The following is a 19914-nucleotide window of genomic DNA, read 5'->3' on the forward strand; positions in this document are numbered from 1 at the left end:
GGACTTCGGCATCTTGAGGAAAATGACCCCGGGGGCCACAAAGACCTTGTGGCCGAAGGCCCAACCTTTCGGGCCAACCACGTTAGTTGCTGGCCGCACATTGACTGGTGCTTTGCTAACCCTGAGTACAATCCACAATAATGTTTTTAGTGTCACCCCTGTACATAGTTCGAGCGCACTCTTATTTGTTTTTCAGGAAATTGTTTTGTGTGCATGTGGATCAAGCTCGATCGCTCAGCTCTCAACCGTTGTGGCTCTTGGTTTTGAAAGTAGCTAGGCTTCAGCGGAACCAGTCTACGGTGTAAAAATCGAACCCGGTCGTAGCTGTTGCGGCTATTATTTCTGAAAGTAGCTGGGTTCGTGTAGAGCCAGTCTGCAGTGTGTTTGTCAATCCCGATCGTAGCTGTTGTGGCTATTAGTTGTGAAAGTCGCTGGGCTCGAATAGAGCCAGTCTATGGTGTGCAGGTCAAGCGCAATCTTAGCTGTTGCATCTATTTTTTGTGAAAATAGCTTGCTTCAATTTGGGCCAGTGCGCAGTGTTGATGCAGGCCACCCGATTTTCTGGTTGCTTGTCCCTGTGCTTCTTTCCAGTGATAAAAAGAATACCATGCTAAGTAGCAGGTGTGCTCAGGGTGATACCAAGTTTAGTGAGTGTATGCCGGTCGGTGCTTAATAGATGGTACTAGCTTACTGCTCAATATGTGCAAGCAGAGGATGACTTCTTATTAATTGTGTTCCAAAAAAAAATGAGACGTTTACAATTTCCTGTAATGCCGAATAAGAATGCAGCTCTTGAGGAGGGTGCGGAGAGGAGGGTATTGTTCGTTTACCTTAAGTGCGCAGAATGACCACATTTCTGGGACGTGGATCGAGTGGATTTGGGGATGAAGAAACGACATACAGCTGCCGAGCTGCCATCTTGTTTATCAGGCGGGAAGAGAGGGGAAAAATAGAAACAATAGTGGAACGGCTGCACGACCTTAGCGCTGGATTCGTGGTGCCATCTGGTAACGGTCCATTACACTACCAACACTCCCCCTTAATGGACTGTCGCCACGTCCACGTTCTTGACACCGAAACGTTCACAATGCTTGAGGGTCAGCCTTCCATTCAAGGCCTTGGTGAAGAGGTCTGCAGAGTTACTCGACGATTTGTTGTACTGGAGTTGCAGCTTTCCTTCTTCCACCTTTTCTCTCAGGAAGAAGTGCTTCAGATCAATGTGCTTGCTTCTCTCCGACGTGACTTGATTTTTCGCCAGCGCAGTTGCACCCTGGTTGTCTACCAACAAGACCTGTGGTTCCTGTAGAAACTCGTGCACACCAAGCTCCTTCATGAAGTTCTCTAGCCACATAACTTCCTTTGTAGCATGACACATGGTCATATACTCTGCTTCGACGGTTGACAGTGCAGTATTTTGTTGTTTCCTGCTGCTCCAGGAAATTGCAGCGCCGGCTAGCGTCAACACATAACCATTGAATGACTTCCTGTCAGCCTTGTCATTAGCCCAGTCTGCATCGCAAAAGACCTGCACACTTCCCAGTTCTTTGGTAGATTAGTGCACAATTCTTCGTCTGCTTCACATAGCGAAGGATGTGCTTTATGCCACTTCAGTTCTCTTCTGTGGGATGTTCGTTTAACTGACTCACGTAAGTGGTGGCAAAAGCCATGTCCGGTCTTGTTCCTCCGACGAGGTAAAGCAACGCACCAATTGCTTGTCTGTACTTGCGCGGCAGGTCTTCTCTCATTCGGTCGTTGCTCTCTCCTCTTTGGTACTTGCTTCCAGGATCCAAAAGAGATGATGCTGCCTTAGCATCTGCCTTGCCTTGATCAGACGGCATAGACCGTCTGATCGAGGGTCAGTTTTCCATCCCTTTCTCTTTTCATTCATATGGAAACGATGTGGCTGGCATCCCCCAGGTCTTTTGCGTCAAACTCGCTTCCTCCTCTTCTGCGATGATCAAGAGGTCATCAATGTAGACTCCTACAATGAGCTTCTTCTCTTTGCTGACATGTAAACAGGGGTCTGCTTTCGATCTTGTCATCCCCTGCAACTTCAGCAGTTTGTCCAAGGTGAGATTCTACTCCCTTCCAGACTGTCGCAGTCCATACAAGCTCTTCTTTAGAAGGCAAACTTCATCCTTCTTGCAACGCCGAAAGGCTGCGGTTGTTCCAAGTAGACGGTCTCCTTCAGTGTACCGTTCAAGTATGCTGCCGTGATTTCAACCTGGTGGATCTTCCAATTTCTCTCGACTGCTATGCCTAGCAGCGTCCTGATGGACTTCAGCTTGACAACTGGAGAGAAGGTCTCCTTGTAGTCGGTTCCTTCCACCTGGGAGTATCCGCACGCTACTAACCGTGCCTTGTACCTCTCCAAGTCACCATTCTCGTCGTATTTCTTGCGGATTACCCACTTGCACTTTACGACCTGTCTCTCCTTCGGTCGTGGCACCAGTTCCCATGTTCCTGAAGCTTCAAGGCTGTTCAGTTCACTCTGTATAGCTGCTTTCCATCTCTCTTTGTCTGATGCAGAAAAGGCTTCGTGTAGAGTTTCTGGATCTTCCGGGTTGTTTTGCTTGGCTATGCAGGAGCCGTGACATCCACTTTGACGTGGTTCCTTCTTTGCCAGTCTCGCCAACCTTCTGTATGCTTGCGTACCACAATCTGTCACGTTGGATATCTGCTGTGTAGCTCCGTTGTCGTCTTCATCAGCTGATGATCTAACTTCTTCGGCATTGTTGTGGCCAGTATCATTTCGATGTGAACCACCAACCTCACGTGACCCGCTCCAGCTGTCTTCTACTTGAAAAATGATTGTGCCCTCGGTGTCGTCACATACATCAACGTCAGTGCTTGGAGCCTGGGCAAGCTTGCACGGGAAGGAGTCTCCTTCGAAGGTGACGTCTCGACTCACAAAGAAGCGGTCTTCTTTCTGGTTCCACAGCTTGTACCCCTTCACTCCTTCTGGGTAGCCGACCAGTATGCACTCCTCTGCTTTCGGGTCCAACTTGCTTCCCTTGCATCGTCTGTTTCGCAGACTCCATGTTCTGCATCCGAACACTCTTAGGTGGTCCAGTTTCACTTCTCCCCCTGTCCACAGAGCTTCTGGTGACTCTCCTTCGACTGCTTTCGATGAACACTTGTTCCTGATGATGTGACTTGCAGTGACAACGGCGTCAGCCCAAAGTTCTTTGGGGACGCCTGACTGGGTGAGGAGACACCTCGTCATGTCAAGCAGAGTTTGGTTCATTCTCTCGGCAACTCCATTCTGCTCAGGTATGCCAGGAATGGTGAGCCGACGCTTTATGCCATGCTTGGCCAGGTACTCATCAAACTCTATGCTTGTGTACTCTCCTCCATTGTCACTACGCAAAGTCTTCACCTTCGTGTTGTGGAGAATCTCGACCATTCGTCTGTACTGGTCGAATCTGTCCAGCACTTCATTCTTCGTCTTCATTGGGTACACTACAGTGAATCTGGAGTAGTCATCAATGGATGTGACAAAGTAGTTCGACCCTCCCTTCGAGGCGGGTGTGATCCTTCCAACTACATCCGAATGAACCAGCTCCAGTGGGGCCTTAGCCTTTGTTCCACCCTTCTTCGGAAGCTGCTTTTCTTCAATTTGCCGAGTGCACATGTCGAGCACTTTGCATCTTGACTGCTTCTACCACTTTGGCAAAGTTTTTCGACAGCTTCATGGTGGAGATGACCGAGTCGTCGATGCCACAGGGCGACGTCTGTCGCCTTTGCTAACTTCAATGTTGCAAGCGACTTACTCTCTGTGTACAATTTACCATCGCGCTTGGCTACGACAATAAGGTCACCATTTGCTTCAATCACTTTAGCTTTTCCGTTGCTGAAAGTCACGCTCAGTCCACGTTCCTCAATCTTCCCAACTGACAAGAGGTTACCGTCTAAGCTTGGTACGTAGAGGACATCTTGGAGCTCGACGACAGTGCCACCGCAGTCTTTCGAAAGTTCAATCTTTACCTGTCCTCTCCCGACGACTTCCATGACCTCCTTATTTGCTGCCTCAACAGTCGAACAGCAGGGCTTGAAAGTGGTGAATTTGGCTCTGTTTGACGTCATGTGGTCAATTGCTCCACTGCCAAGGTACCAGATGTGTGACCCTGAGGAACTTCCACCTCTGGCACAGAGCGCCTTCTTCGGTTCACTGGAATTTCGTCTTCTCTTTGAGCCGCATCCTTCGTCATCGGGACCCTCCTTGCATTCCCTGTCAATGTGTCCAAATTTTCCGCACCGAACTCATTGTTTCGGTTCAAAGCAGCTTGTACCAGTGCCAGTTGCTGCTTTCCTTGAAAAATGTTCTTGCCCGTTACGTTTGTGGAGCTGACTGCTCCTCATAATGGCTTGTTCTTTGTCATGAGGGCCTTGTTTTCTTCACTCTCATTTAGTTTGTCTTTTTCACGTTTGACTTGGCGCTTTTCTTCTACCAGCAGCCTTGCTTTCACCTTCTTCGTCGTGAGCGTTCCTTCGTCTTGCTCAAGATTTAGGATAAGTGATTCATACGTTTCTGGCAAGCCCATCAGCATCACCAGTGCCACTTCCCCGTCAGTGAAGGCGTATCCTGCCGTTTAAAGCTTCCTCTGTAGGTTCATTATTCAATCCAGGTAATCCTTCATGGTTTCATCTGGCTCCATTCTGGTGCTGGAGAAGTCTCCCATCAACTGAAGAGCATGCAGTAGCCCACACTTTAAATGTATCTCTTCCAATGTATTCCAGGCCTCACGAGCTGTCAAACATTCCCCAATGTCGTCCAGGCAGGTGTCTTCCACTACTAGGAACATGAATGTCAAAGCCTTGGTGTTCTTCCTCTCGTCGTTCATCACTTCTCTCCCACCATAGCCAGGCTCCATGGCTTCCCAACAGCCTTTCTGGACGAATGCCGCTCTGGCTCAAATCGCCCACGCATGGTAATTTTCGTTTGAGAGTTTTGGTATTTTGAATTCGTCCAGCGCCGCCATCCTATCGCTTTGCTTTGTCGAGAGCGGTTCGAAGTAGGCTTACAGCGATGAACTTGCGTAGGGTTCTTGTTGCACGTCTTGTGGCACCCAGCGAAGCAGGAACACATGTACAGGTTTGACGACGTCTTCCACGAACCGTCGACGCAGTTCTCCTTCGTTCACTTCTTTGCCGAGAAATTCGTCACTGGCGTGTCAGTCACTTCTTCCCGACACTTTCATCACTGGCACGCACCGAACCGATGTCAGTACTTCTTTCCGACAGCCACAGGTGTCGCACGATGATCCGTCCTGCTCGGAAAGCGCAAAGGTCACTTCCTACCGACAACTTCGCTGTACCCCCGCTTGGTGTGTGTAGACGTCTTCCGAACATAACACCCCATGGAGTCCGCAGCGAGACCGGTGTCCGGCGACGCTCCATCCGTCTGATGAAGAACGCGCCACCTTTTACTTTCTTGACGGGCACACACCGCTTGTCAGTCACTTCGTCCTTGACAGTTTCACTACACTCATGCTCGTCTAATCTTCTTCAGGCATCGGCACGACGTAGCGATGACGGTGTTGCTTGACAGTTTTTTCTTCAATGTGGTCGTACCTTTTCATCACTCATTAAAGGTGACCCCTTTTCCGAAATAATGGTCGATGTGTCGTCCTGGGCCCATAACCTGTTTGTTTATCTTAAGTGCACAGTGTGACCACATTTCTGGGACGCGGATCGAGTGGATTTGGGGATGAAGAAACGACATACAGCTGTCAAGCTGCCATCTTGTTTATCAAGCGGGAAGAGAGGGGGGAAAATGCAAACAGAAGGGGAACGGCTGCACGACCTTAGCGCTGGATTCGTGTCGCCATCCGATAACGGTCCATTACACTACCAACAGGTATGCCCCTCCTCCCCTCCATCCTCCCTCCACCCCTTCCCTCCCCCTCCCTCCTCCCTCATGACCTTCACAAGTGACCTTTCTGACGTCACTCGTGACCCTAGTGACGTCACATGGGATGTCATTATGGGAAACGTCCCAATGTAACGTGCAGTTAGGCCAACACCGACACCACTCACTCCGGAGACGCACGCCTAAGAGCTGCACTCTACAAGACATTCTTCATGTGGGCAATGTGCATGTTGCAGGTGCTGTGGAAGCTTGCCGTCAGTATATGTGCTCCGCAGCTGCGAGCTCAGCTATGGCCGCCAGTGAATACTACCTGTAAAATGAGCTAGATGGGTAAAAGCACCTGCACATACATATTTATGTAACAGACTCTCAGCTTTGTGTTTGCACTCGTTTGACTTGGCATCTCAATACAATGGACCCAAAGAAAATGGGTCCCAAAGGAAATGAGGTCCAAGTGTTGTGTTTGTCGCCTTTGGACCTACGGAGGTGTAGAGTTTTCGGCATAAAACATCAAATTCATGTTACTGCTTGCCATGTTTCGGCTTTACTTCATAAGCTTCTAGCCTGTGTATTTTGTGGTGATGGTGCAATGGAAACACAATAACCTTTGTATTGTTTGCATTGCTTAACTCCTTTTTAAAATGTACCTTCTAGCACTTGAGCAGTGTACAAGATTAATTCTTCTATTAATAAGTGCAGTGTTTTTTCATTAAAAAATACCGATTTTGACTTTTAACTGAAATGACATGGCTCAATGTTTCAGTGTTCTTGAATGTGCACAGATCCTTCTTGCTTTGGAGAGAACTTGCTGGAATGTTTCCTAGAGTGGGCCCAGTATTTAGTATTTGCATACCCAAGATACAGTTATGAAATCAATGTTAGCTTTGCTAGAACCCCCAATCATGTCAACCTCAAAAGGCTAGACTTGTCTGCATCAAATGGCACATACTGTATTCTGGTATATTTGTAGAAACAGCAGTAACATGACAGCTCACTGGTCCTGTGCCTGTGGAAGACGGCTCTTTTTACATTTTCTTGGGTCATTGGATTTTGTCTGATTGCAGCAAGTGCATTCATTGTTTTGATTTGTTTGTAATAAAAGTTTTCAATCCAGAACTCTTGACAACTTCTATAATTTAGTCAGGAAAATTAGAAGGGATGTTCAAATCCAGAGCTCTTGACTATTACTATAATTTAACCAGGAAAATAAGAAGTGAAAAAAATTGATTGAGCACATAGAATGTGTGCTTCATTTTTATGTGCAGTAAAGACAAATGTATAACAAATTCGCCCTTGTGGAAAGCGTCAACTCTGCAGCTAAAAAATTTTACGTTCTGCAACTTTTTTTTTTTTTTACTTTTTGTGTTGTGCGTAGCATCGGTTGGTCCCGCTAGTGCAGTACGGACAGTATGTATGATCTCTATGGAACAGATGCCGTGCTTTCTTTTTAGCAACTTTTGTAATCTTGTTAAATTTCTCTCGAATTACGCGTTTTTGTTTCTGCATTTCGTACACCAATTGATACTTTTTATTTTTGCACCAAATTACATTCGTCTTTACCTTTGAAGGGACGTACAGTGTTGTTCCTTTTTCTTAGAAAATGCATCGGCACGAACGGACATTTCTGTGGACACCTTTATTCGGCGTACGCACTCAACGTCGACGATGGTGGTGACAGACAACGCCCAGAACTGCGGCTTGCTGTCGCTTTTCACGTATAACCACAGTTTGCACGAAAAACACGACGCAGTAATTATGAGACTGTCGTCGTTTGTCGCTGTCCAAAACGACCGCGGCGTAGCAGACGACCCCGTGTCACATCCACGTCCGGATTCTTCGTTTTTCTCCGTTTTCCCTAGATTCCCTCTCGAGGCACCGCTCACTCGGTTGTAGGTACCGGACTCAAGTCCTGACTTGGCTGAGACGGTTCCAATTTCGTTTCGAGCAAGCGGCTCAACCGGCGTCTTACGTTGGGTCTCAGCTGAGACCCAAGATGAGACCGCCTGAGAAAACAAAATGTCGGACGTGGCTACCACCAGCCACTACGCAACGGCTACAAGTCATTTTTAATGGGTGAATGCTTTTGTTGAAGCGAGTTTAGTCTGCTTCTACGCCATCGACGGCTTCGACAGGAAAGCCTGCCACGACTGTTTCGTTTTCGGTTTGGTGGTTTCGCAATCGCTTGTTTTCCTGTGAGCTTGACTGGTCACCCATGTCCTGATGCAAGTGCTCAGGTAAGAAATAATATCAATAACACCACTGTTTTGTTGTGCTGTTTCGTAAAGGCAAATGTGAATAAGTTTGGCATAATTATAACTTATTTTTGCGGCTCAGTTTTTGACACAAATGCAGCGCCATCCATTCAAGAATGAACGGAAAGCAAGACGTAGTACGTAGTCTTATTGTTCAGACGATTTTCAACCCGAGGATCACGGAGTTGGCCGAGGTACAGTTCCGAGGCAGTCCTTCCTTTGTAAAATGATGTGTTTCGTGTTTAAAAACAGTCGGAAAAGCAAACAGTTTCTCAAAATGTCAGCGTCAACTCCCGACGGACGTCATGTTCCAAAACATTTTGGAAGATAGCGAGTAGCTTGATACGTTATAGCAGTGTTTATGAACCTTCGCTAGGAATTGTTATGGCGTGGCTATATATATTTGAATCGAAACTGCGCTAGAATTTTTATTGTCTGTCATGAACGAATCTCAGACATATTTCTCCACTTCAGGTGGTCACCAGCAGCGGAGCTCCTCGGAACCAACGCTGGACAAGTAGGTAGTCCTCTTGGTGGTCGGCATATGCTCGCAGATCGTGAGGTGGTCGCCAAGTGGCAAGGAAGCACCCATGACCTCCACATGCTATCGCAGAGCTGTATCAGAGACAACTTCGGAGGAGGAACTTCAAACGGGCTCGTCATCGTGGATGGCGATCGGCTACGATGGCCGTGATTGATCGTGCCGTACCGCTGGGTAGACACGCCAGCGGAGTGCGCATACAACCACGTGCACAGAAAACTGGAAAAAAAAAGGTAAGGGTTGTTTTTGAATTAGTTAGGTACAAGTACTAATCATGCTGTCTACGAATATCTCGGGGCCAACTTTTTTTAAACGGTCTGATCATACTGTGCCTGAAATAATGAGGCCGTAACTAACAAACTTTTTTCAGTACACTTCAGGTATAGTCACTGCTAGATCCTGGCCGGTAGATGACGACAAGATACAATTAACTATTTATTAACTCAAGATACAAAGGCTACATGACAACGTGACAGGTTTGTTGGCTGGTGTAGGCCGTTGACTGCATGCTTTGCAATGTTCGCGAGGTGTGGCATGGTCTTCTAGGTTTGGCATCTGTTTCCAGATGGTACCACCACTCAATACACAACACTCCTTCCCCCTAAGTGAACTCTTTCTCGAAGAGCTCGAGCCCCGTCTGATCTCTTCTGCCTGGCCACATCCACATCTTGCACTGGGCCCATCACCAACGTTTGCACTGCGCTGCCTGTATCCGGGTGCCCGGGTGGTTCAGGACGAGCAGCTTGCCGTTCTCCATGGCTGATGTTGTCTGTTGCAACTCTCAATGCACCGCTCCTACACACCGTGTCGACAGAACGTCGCATGATAATGCCCTCCTGGGTGCGGGTTTTGTAGGAAACTGGACCCGTCATTTCAACCACTGTCGCCAGTATCCATGAAGGGCCACTGCTGTAGCTGCATATGAATACTGGGTCTTCTGTTCGAAACATTCGTGACTTCGGTTGGGCTCCTTCGCTGGAATTTTCATTAGCTCCCTTCCTCATGCTCTCAGTCAGGTCTGGGTGCAGTCGGTCAAGTATTGTCTTCGACCTCCTGTTCATCAGCATATCCACTGGGCTCTTGCCTGTCATCATGCATGGTGTTACATGCTCCTGTAGCAGAAAACTGGTCAGATGCTGCCCTCATGTTCCCTTTTACAATATGCTGTAGCGAATCTTTCGTTGTGTGCACCATGCGCTCTGCTTGTTCGTTAGTTGACGGGTGGAAGGGTGCTGACGTGATGTGTCTGATGAGACCGGCTTTCAAGAATGTGCGGAATTCTTCGGAGGTGAACTGAGCCCCGTCATCCGAGACCACGGTGCTGGAGTTGCATTTCATGCGTCTACTGAGGCACGAGGAGGTGCAGGTCGTGACTCTTGGCATGCCATGCACTTGATCACATGCTCTTCTATGCTTCTGTCCATCTTGGGCCACCACACATAGCTGCGAGCCAGAGCCTTCATTTGGTCGATGCCAGGATGTCCGACATGGAGGGCCTCCAGCAACACCTTCCGGCCTTCTGGGGGAATTACGACCCTGTTCCCCCAAAGTATACATCCTTTGTGAACCGGCATCTCATGTTGTCGAATCTTGAATGGCTGGAAATTTGCCTCAAGGCCGCCTGGCAGCTAACCCTTCAGAGCCCAGTTGAGAACCCTTCAAACGGTGTTCTTTGCTGTCATTTGTGCGCCGTCCTTGGCGTGGAGCGGTGGATTGGATGTGTTCTCCAGAAACAAAACTTCTAGAGGAGGTGGCACCACAAACTCTGGAATGGTAAGTGAGAGGCAACTAAATGCATCGGCATGTTGTATGTCCTTCCGAAGTCAATAATCCAAACTGTAGTTATAAGCATTCTGTAGGATCGTCCAACGCAACATTCGTGGAGACAAGATGTATGGCATTTGCTTTGCAGGTATGAACAGTCCCAAAGGTGGTTTGTGGTGTTATGATCTCGAAGGCAATACGTGTAGTCATGGAACTTCTTTACGCTTGCCAGCACTGCAAAGGCTTCTTTGTTGATTTGAACATAGTTTGGCTTGGTAGATGTCAATGTGCGGGAGTAAAATGCGACAGGGACCTCTTTGTCATCTTCCGGTCGACGGCCAAGTACAGCTTTAATGTATGTCTTATGGCGAGGCATCACAAGTGTGCACAAAGGGCTTTGTTTCATCATAATGGTGCAGCACACTTGCTGAGGACAGCAGCTGCTTGCGTTCGTTGAAAACTTGTTCATGAAGAGGCGTCCACTCCCACCGTGTCTCTTTGTCAAGTAGCTGACGTAGTGGCTCGGCCACTGCGGCCTTTTTCGTAGAAAGATGCAATAGAAGTTTAGCAGTCTTAGGAAAGCCTGTAGCTCCTGTTTGCTTGTTGGTACTGGTGCCTCATGAATCGCCTTCACCTTTTCTTTTGTTGGGTGCACACCCGTCTCGTCAATAAGAAATCCCAGGAACTCGAGCTGCGACACTTCAAAATGGCACTTTTCACTTCTTACCCTGAGTCCAGCATCAGCAAGACGGTGCAGGACTTCCTCGAGGTGGCCTGCCAACTCTTCTTTGGTGCTTGCAGCAATTAGAACGTTATCAAATTATGACACAACCCCGGTGATCCCCTTCAGGAGGTCGTCCATGAAGCTCTGAAAGATCCCAAGAGCAACATTTACTCCAAACCGTAGCCACTTCACTCGAAATGCTCCTCGATGGGTTGTGATGGTTTGTGCCTCCGCCGCTTCTTCATCAACCACCAGCTGCTGGTAAGCTTCTGCCAAATCCAGTTTTTCAAACAGCCTCCCCCCCCCAAGAGTGATGTCAGGAGGTGCTGTACCATGGGGATCAGGTACGGGTGTTGAGCCAGTGCCTTGTTGAAAGTGCACTTGTAGGCGCCGCATATTCTAATGTTTCCAGTTGCCTTCATGGGCGTCACAATCGGGGTCTCCCACTTTGGTTGCATGACCGGCTCGAAAATGCCTTGTTCAATAAAGCAATCAAGTTCAGCGTCAATTTTAAGCGTGAGCGCAAAGCGCATTTGCTAGGGTTTCATGCAGATTGGCATCATTGTAAAGTCAAGGTGCTGCGATACTGGGGGTCCCTCAAACTTCTCAATCTTTTACCCAAAAACGCCATCATACTTTGCAAGCACACCTTCAATAGACAGCCCTGTGACCTTATTTACCCCTAGCAGCCTGATTCCCAATGATTTAAACCAGTCCATGCCAAGGAGGGTTGTCCACTGTCCCTGTGTTACTGGCAGTTTCTGGTCTCCTTCGAAACTGCTGTGCTTGACATGGACCTTATACACCCCCTTGATCTGCACCGTATTGCAATGGAAATCTGACTTGCGATTGAAATGGCTCACCCGGTGCAGCATCTTCTTCATGACCTCATTTGTTTGTTCTGGGATGATCGATAACTCTGACCCCTAGTCAACTTCCATCATTGCCGACGTCCAGTGCTTACGTGTCTGCGATGCCTGTGGTGGGGCCAGTTGGTTAGTATCGTACACATCATCAGATTGTGTGTTCAAGTTCAGAACGTTCGCCATGGTTTTGGATCCTCTTGTTCCCATGGCCCGCTCTGCGCTCATTGTTTCATGCGACACACACAGTCGATGCGGCCGATTTTTCTGCATAAGTGACTCTGGGCATCCTTAAATTGACAATACTCCCGTGCGTGAGCTCCTCTGCACCCATTGCAAGGCTTTGTTTTCCCGTGGTATACTGTTTCCTTGTCGGTTGCCTAAGCGTGTTTTCTCCTTCCTCTTAGTCCTGATGTATGGCAACGTTGGTTGCCACAGTTGGTTCTCCTCCCCTCACATCGTGGTGCTTTGAGCCGCCGCTTCAGCTGCAAGCACTTCTTCCTGAGCGATCTTGAACGAGAGTTTTTTTTTTGCGAAAAGTCGAGCTTCAAGAGTTTCATCCCTCAGGTCACACACGAGTAGATCTCACAGTGTTTCCGTGAGATTTGGAAAGTTGCAGTTTTGTGACAACTGCCGTAGTTCCACAATGAATAAGGCCACAGACTTCTCGGGACCCTGATTCCGCCGGTAAAGGCATTCTGGCGTACAATCTCCGACGGTTGGCTGAAGGTCTTCGTTTTGGGAGTTGCCAACGCGAGTATACTATAGTGACTGTACTAAGTCAAAAGTGGCAGCACCGCAAACGCTAAAAAAAAAAAACAGCACGTTTTCTGGTTGGGTTGGTGATATCGTTTGCCTCGAGGTGGAAGTTCAATCTTGCCTTGTAGGCGTCCCACTTCTCCGGAAACGCAGGGTTTAATTCTCCTATCTGTCCCAGGGTCGCCATTTCTTGTCGAGGGTACAAGGGGGGTACCCGAACAAAGGGCGATGTTCACAAACCTTCTGCCTCACCTGTACGTTCCGATGTGGGGCCGTAGAGTGCGGCAGTCTCTATGCAATCTTATCCTCATCACCACATGATAGATCCTGGCCAGTAGATGATGACCGGATAACATGAACTATTTATTGACTCAAGATACAAAGGCTACGTAATGAAGACATGATAGGTTCACTGGCTGGCGTTGGCCGTTGACTGCGTGCGTTGCATTTTTTCCGCGGTGTGGCGTAATCTTCTAGGATTGCGGTCCGTGTCCCCGATGGTGCCACCACTCTACACACAACAGTCACCATGAACAGTCTGTTGAAACTGTGGCTATTGCCAGAAACTTTCGAATAGGACACTGAAGTAAAAGTTTTTGTCAGAAAAAATGGGTGATTACAAGCACAGAGACATCAGGACCATTCAGCAGATGGGGAGGGCGACAGTGGTGGGGGGGAAGGGCAAGTTTGCACTCCTCCCCCATATCTTTTCCATTAAATTTCTGACCTGTCGGGGGGGCAGTCTCTCCCCCGCCCCCCTATTTCGTTTCGACGCCACTGTACAAGCAGAATCTGATTACAACCATCATGTCTGTAGTCGACTGTATACTGGTGGTTGAGGCGACGGCCATTTGCAGCGAGAGCTATGGTAAAATGCGCCTGATTCAGCTGTAGCACTTGCTATGTATCGCGGCGATAGTTTCATTGAGTCGCCCCGCAACAGAGTAACCGTCAAAGAAAAGAAAGTCCGAGTGGCAGAGGAGGGCTGCGGCTGCACAGTTGGCAGGACTCTTCGTGGCGGTGCATTGACAACACTTTTTAACATTTATGTTCACACACTCTTTGCATCAGCCTTGCCTGTTCGTGATAACGATGCCCTTTGCCTTTATCTTCATGATGTAGTTTCCATGTTTTGAGCGCACCTTCGGGGCCTCCTCGCCGAGTACGGGAAGCATGCCTCGCCGCGAGCTCGGCCAGGCAGTGATCAGTCGGCAGTGGCCCCCAAATGCATGCTCGCTGAAACGCTGCCACCGAAACATCGGCCTTTGCGGTCCATGACATATGGATCCTTGCATTGTTTATCAATACTTCACTAACTCATAACTTTACTATGAGTGGCGTCTAGAGCCGCTAGTCAAATAATTGCAGGATTCCAGTTATGCCTTGAACCGCATATTTAAATTTGTTTTTCCGACACAATAGCCTTTCGCATCAAAACTTTGTCGGTGGCATATGGGAACTTTCTGCTCGTAGCACACTTTAGCAATGCCGAAATATCTTGTACAGGCTGGTTGAATGTCGTCATCGTAAGTTTGGCACAGTTTTTCAAGTTCGCATGCCAAAAACCAGGTAGTTTTGTAGAAAATATGGTGCACATCAGTGCATGTCCGGGCAATTTGTGGCATCCTATGCCTTGGTAAGTGCTTCCATGTGGTGGGAAGTCAATCACCAGCATGGTGCGGGGCCCCCGTTTGTTTGCCGTCTGATAAGCAAGTTAGTTGCTTTGTTTTATATGAACCACAGGCAGCCCAAGGAGTTGTGGCTACTTTTCGATACAGTGCAGTCAAACGCACTGAAACGAAACTGTGTGTATGGGCCTTTACGCCGCTGCGCTTCCATTTTGGACCTGCAGTTTGTACTTTCTTTCGTTGTCGTTCCCACTCGGCTTTGACGTCCGTGGATCATAGATGAAGGTTGCTCAAACATAAAAAGGGAGATGAATAGTTAGGTGTTTTGGCTGAATGTGCCTTAAGCAACTTCGACAAAGGCAGCAAGAAGGGAGATGATTGTAAGGATTGCAAAGGAAAAAAAAGCTTTGATGCTGACTGCATGCCACGTCGGCGGTGACATCGCTCAGGCCTGTACAAATGCAATGGTGCGCAAGGCAAACATTTTTTTTTGCGGGTGCGGTCTTTACGCGTGTTTATTACACTAATGACTTTCACTTTTACTTAGCTGAGTGTGTAAAAGTCGTTGCATTTTTTTATGATGCATCATTTCTTTAGTTTTTCATGTTGCTAAATGAAATACATAATGCAGTGGAATTTTTTTGCATACTTGGAACCAAAAAGACATTGAAGAGAACTAACAAAAAAAAACTGTTTATTGTATTTACGAAGTAAAGCTAAAACGGCAGTGCCTCTTTGCCAAACTGAAGGCCCCTCCTCCCCTTTAAGGGTCTTGTTGTAGGGCCTTCCCAAGTAACATGAAAATTTTTTCTCCCTGTTCAATATAAAAGTTTGCAGCCTTTTTCATCATTTCGGCAGCCTCGCAGGCTGCCCTTGCTGCCCTTGCCTGCTCTTCCGTCGCCTTCAGTTTGGCAAGGAGGCACTGCCGTTCTAACTTTACGTTCTCGTGTTGTTGCTCCATGATGTCCCTATAAAACTGTTTGTCTGCAGCCCGTGTGCTGGCTGCCGAGCCTGCGGGTGGTGCGCTGGGCCTCCAGACCGGTCGTGAACGAGGTGGTCCCTGCCGGCCCAGTGGTGCCGGTCGCCCTTCAGCAGCAGCTGCTGCCTCAGGCGGTCCCCCTGCCACAGGAGGAGGCCCCTCCCGACGTAGCAGCGCAGCTGCTGCACCAGGCTCCACGGGTGCCTCATCCTCGTCCATCGGCCAGTCCGGAGGCTCGTAGTCCTGCGTTTCTTCGGACTCCGGCACCTCGAGGAATGCGACCCCGGGGTCCACTTCAACTTCGTAGTTCAGGACTCTGTCTTCTCCAACCTCCTCATCAGTAATTGGCTGCACGCTGACTGGTGCTGTGCTGGCCCTAAGGAAAATACACCAGAATGTCAGTCTTGTCACCCTTGTACATAATTTGAAACACTCTTATTTGTATTTCATTCATGCTTTTTGTGTGCATGTGGATCAAGCTCGACTCCTCAGCTCTCGGCCATTGCTGCTATTAGTTGTGAAAGTATGTGGGCTTTAGTAAAGCCAGCCTACAGTGTGCAGGTCAAGCCCGATCTTGACTGTTGCGGCTATTAGTTGTGAAAACAGCTGGCTTCATGGAGATCCAGTGTGCAGTGTTGATGCCGGCCAGATATTTCTGGTTGCTTGTCCCTACAATTCTGTTTTATGTCAAAGACTACCATGTTGAGCAACAGATCTGCTCAGGGTGATTCCAAATTTAGTGGTAGTGTCTACTGGTTGGTGCTTAATAAATTGTACTCACTGTACACCATATTTGAACTGACTGCTCAGGATTACTTCTGATTTTTTTTATTTATCAATACTGTTCACCCTTTCAAGGTGGTTTTATTTCAGAAAAGACATTCCTCATGGTATGCAATGTGCATGTTGGAAGTGTTGCAAGAGCTTGACGTCAGCATATGCTCAGCAGCAGCGAACTCAGCTGTGACAGTGAATGCTACCTACGAAATGAGCGAGATTTCAGAGTACTAATCTCGCACAAATATGTTTATGCAACAGACTGTCTCAGCTTTGTGCCTTCATTCATTTGTCTTGCCACCTCAATACAACGGACCTGAAGCAAATGAGGTCCAAGCTTTGTGTTTGTGACCTTTGGGTCTACGTAGCAGTAGAATTTTCAACATAAAACAATATATTTTTTTGCTGTTTGTCATAGTTCAGCTTGACTTCATAAAAGTCTAGCCTGTATACGGTAGTCTTGCGATAATTCAAACTCGGATATTATACTTCTGGTTAATTCAAACAAATTTCCTAAGTTTGGTTGTCTCGCTATGTTCTTAGTGTATCCATATGCCACTTAAACCGAATTCCGTTTTCCTGTAATTCATATTTTTTGTTCTTGCAGCCCTTTTGTTGAGTGTGCTTCTTTCCGAGCACCGGTATACTGCAGAGGGAACACCCATGGAGCTGTTGCTTCTTTGCAATGCACCGGTGCTCGGTGATAAGCGCACTCAACGGGGCTCATGCGGAAATTTCTGCAGCAACTTGCGCAGACGCTGTGATCTGGTAGCATGGCGTACACCGAGCGCCGGCACATTGCGGAGAAGCAACAGATCCATGGGTGTTCCCTCTGCAGTGCACCGATGCTCGGAAAGATGTGTACTAAACAAAAGGGCTGCAAGAACAAAAAATATGAATTACAGGACAACGGCATTGAATTTAAGTGGCATAGCATGCGCAAGTCACAACGTCCTCACAAGTTGCTATGAAAACTGTGGTGCAGTGCCCGCTTTTATTGTTCACGTGTCCCCCGTTTAATAGTTCACACTAGACAACTTCTTGACCCGATGAACAAACTGAATTTCGTTTTGAGTTGTCATGTGCTCTTTGAACAGCCCACAACAATGAACATTTTTGAGGGATAAATAAACTTTTGTCATACATTTCACGAATGTTTCATGTGTAGCATACCTGGTTATGATCAGTAGGCCTATGTAAAGGAAAGCATGAAATATCTTCTGTGTATGTGAAGCCACTCATAAGGCAAATCATATATTTATCTTGCATCATTATTTAGATAAATTTCTGATAAATCAAACAAAATTCATGGCTTCCTGGAGTTTGAAATCATGAGAGTATAATGTATTTTGTAATGGTAGTGTAGTAGAAACACAATCCCCTTTGTCTTGTTCGGATTGCATGATACCTTTTTAAGATATACCTTCTACCATTTCAGCAGTGTACCAGCCTAAGTCTGCTATCATTTTTCTTTCCCAAACTTTCAAGACTCGGCCAACGGCGCTTGCGATGTTCAGAAGACTGCGTCGTCCTCCCCATGTACATGTCGGCTCATAATCACCATCATTTTAATCTTGCATCTCACAAGATTAGGTCGTGATCTTACATCATCACATAATCACCATCAGAAGATGTGGCATTGCGGGCGTACTTTGCACGGGCTGCTGCCTTTCTGCAGTGCCGTGGCTCTCCTAATCCAATAGTTACTATTATTATTATTATTGTTTATATTATTTTTATGATCATCATTGATGAGCGCAGTGGTCTTTCATTGACACGCCTAGCTCGACTTTAACTTCAGGTAACATGACTCGAAGTTTTAGAGTTCTTGGATGTGCACGGTTCTTTCTTGCTCTGGAGAGAACACACCAGAACATTTCTTTGAGTGGCCCAGTATTTAGTACTTGCGAACTTCAGATATGATTATGAATACAATATTAGCTTTGCTAGTAGAACCCCCAATCGTGTGAATCTCGAAAGGCTAGACTTCGTACAAATAGCAGTAACATGACAGCTCACTCGTCGGTGTCTACGCCTCCTTCGATACCCAGAAGGTTGGGGCTTGTGGAACCGATGACCGCCAGCACAGCCTCAGCCAGCGGTGTCAGCGTGTGGTCGTTGCGCCCTGCGCCTGTGGAAGACAAGGTTCTCTCTTATTTTGTTTGAGCATTAAATTTTATCTGATTGCAGCAAGCACATTCATTGTTTTGATTTGATTGTATTAATAGCTTGCTATCTTAATTTATTCTATAATTTAGCCAAGAAAATGAGAAAGTGGATAAAAAACTTCTTTAGCACACAGAATGTGTGCTTCATTTTTATGTGTAGTAAAAACATATGTATAGTAAACTCACCGGTCGTGGAGTGTGCTTTCTTCGAGAGGGTCAGTTCCGCGCGGCTGCGAGATTTGAGGTTCTGCCACTGCTTTTTGAGTTGCGGCACAGTGCGCAGCGTCGATGGATGCCGCGAATTCATCACGGATGCGATCTCCTGCCACGCTTTTCTTTTAGCAGCTTTTGTAATATTGTTGTTAAATTTGTTCTTAATTATACGTTTTCGTTTCTCGATTTCGTAAACCAATTGAAACTTATCATCTTCGGACCAATTTGATTTCTTTACCTTGGGAGGCATCCGTGATGGACCGGCAACATCCATGTCTGCGTGCAGCAAACTCAGACGGTCGTCTGCTAACTTAATGATCGAAACATAATTATCAACTTTTATTGCAAATGCTTCCGAGAAAATACGTCCAGCCCATTTTTTTTTTCTTAAAAAATTGGGCGTTAAGGACACGCAGGCATTTATGTAAACAACTTTATTCGGCGTACGCACTGGACGTCGACGACGGTGGTGACAGACGATCGCGATACGAAGCAATATGACAGCGTTGGTGCGCACTAAACTCTACCCAAAACCGCGCATCGCTGACTCTTTTTTTTTTCTTTCTTCTATTTTGCACGGAACCACGGTATGTACGAGACATGTGCCGCAGTTTTGCGACTGTCGTCGTTTCTCTTTGCCCAAACCGATCGCAGCGTAGCAGAAGCAGACGATCTCTCGCTTGCCGCCTCGCGTCGCCGGCGCTTTCTTATTGGACAGGAGGTCACAACTCGTCACTTCCACGTCCGGAATCTTCGGCCGTGTTCCAAAATTTACTCGGTCTCACTCTAGGGTAAAGGTTTTGTACCTTTGCGATCGAAAACCTACCCGAATCCGGCATTCCTCGATTTTTGTTGTCACGTGACATGATCTGCCAGGGTAACTCGGATCCACTCGAGTAGATTTGGAACGCACCCTCTGTTTTCTCCGGTATTTCTTCAGTTTTCCCTAGATTCACTCTCTAGGTACTGCTCACTCCGTTCTTGGCGGTCTGGGTGCCAGACTCAAGTCCGGACCTGAGTCAAGACCGCGCCGGAGTCCGTGCTGGATCCGTCTTGGTGTCTTGGTCTCAGTCACGGTCTCAGCCGAGACCGCCAGGCGCCTGAGTCAAGACTTGAGCCAAGACTTGAGTCAAGACTTTCTAGCAAGCGGCCCCTGATGTTGAACATGAAATATGTGCACCAAGGAGTGAGCAAACAGCGACTTCAGATTTGTCTCTAACACCAGCGACATGTCGACAAGTAGTGCAACGTGTAGAAGGTCGTCTAGAAGTGTGCCAAGATGAAAAAGCAAGATGTAACGATATCAGAATAAGATCACACCAACGAGGCACCAGTGTGGTGAGACAATCTACCATGTAGAGACAGTAATCGGGA

The 19914-nt window shown here is 47.4% G+C and overlaps 1 protein-coding gene and 1 pseudogene across 1 annotated transcript; both read right to left on the reverse strand.

Moving 5' to 3' along the window:
• Positions 1–4276: 4276 nt before the first annotated feature.
• LOC115321063 lies at positions 4277–4982 on the reverse strand (annotated as a pseudogene).
• Positions 4983–18174: 13192 nt separating this feature from the next.
• LOC120850235 (nuclear apoptosis-inducing factor 1-like) lies at positions 18175–18814 on the reverse strand. The gene is made up of 2 exons (XM_040222681.1): positions 18514–18814; positions 18175–18290 (listed from the first exon to the last, which is right to left on the reverse strand). Exons 1-2 carry the CDS (start codon positions 18812–18814, stop codon positions 18175–18177), a joined length of 417 nt encoding a protein of 138 aa, XP_040078615.1.
• Positions 18815–19914: the final 1100 nt, after the last annotated feature.

Source organism: Ixodes scapularis, unplaced genomic scaffold (genome assembly GCF_016920785.2).
Source record: "Ixodes scapularis isolate PalLabHiFi unplaced genomic scaffold, ASM1692078v2 PGA_scaffold2__306_contigs__length_199485367, whole genome shotgun sequence".
Taxonomy (NCBI): domain Eukaryota; kingdom Metazoa; phylum Arthropoda; class Arachnida; order Ixodida; family Ixodidae; genus Ixodes; species Ixodes scapularis.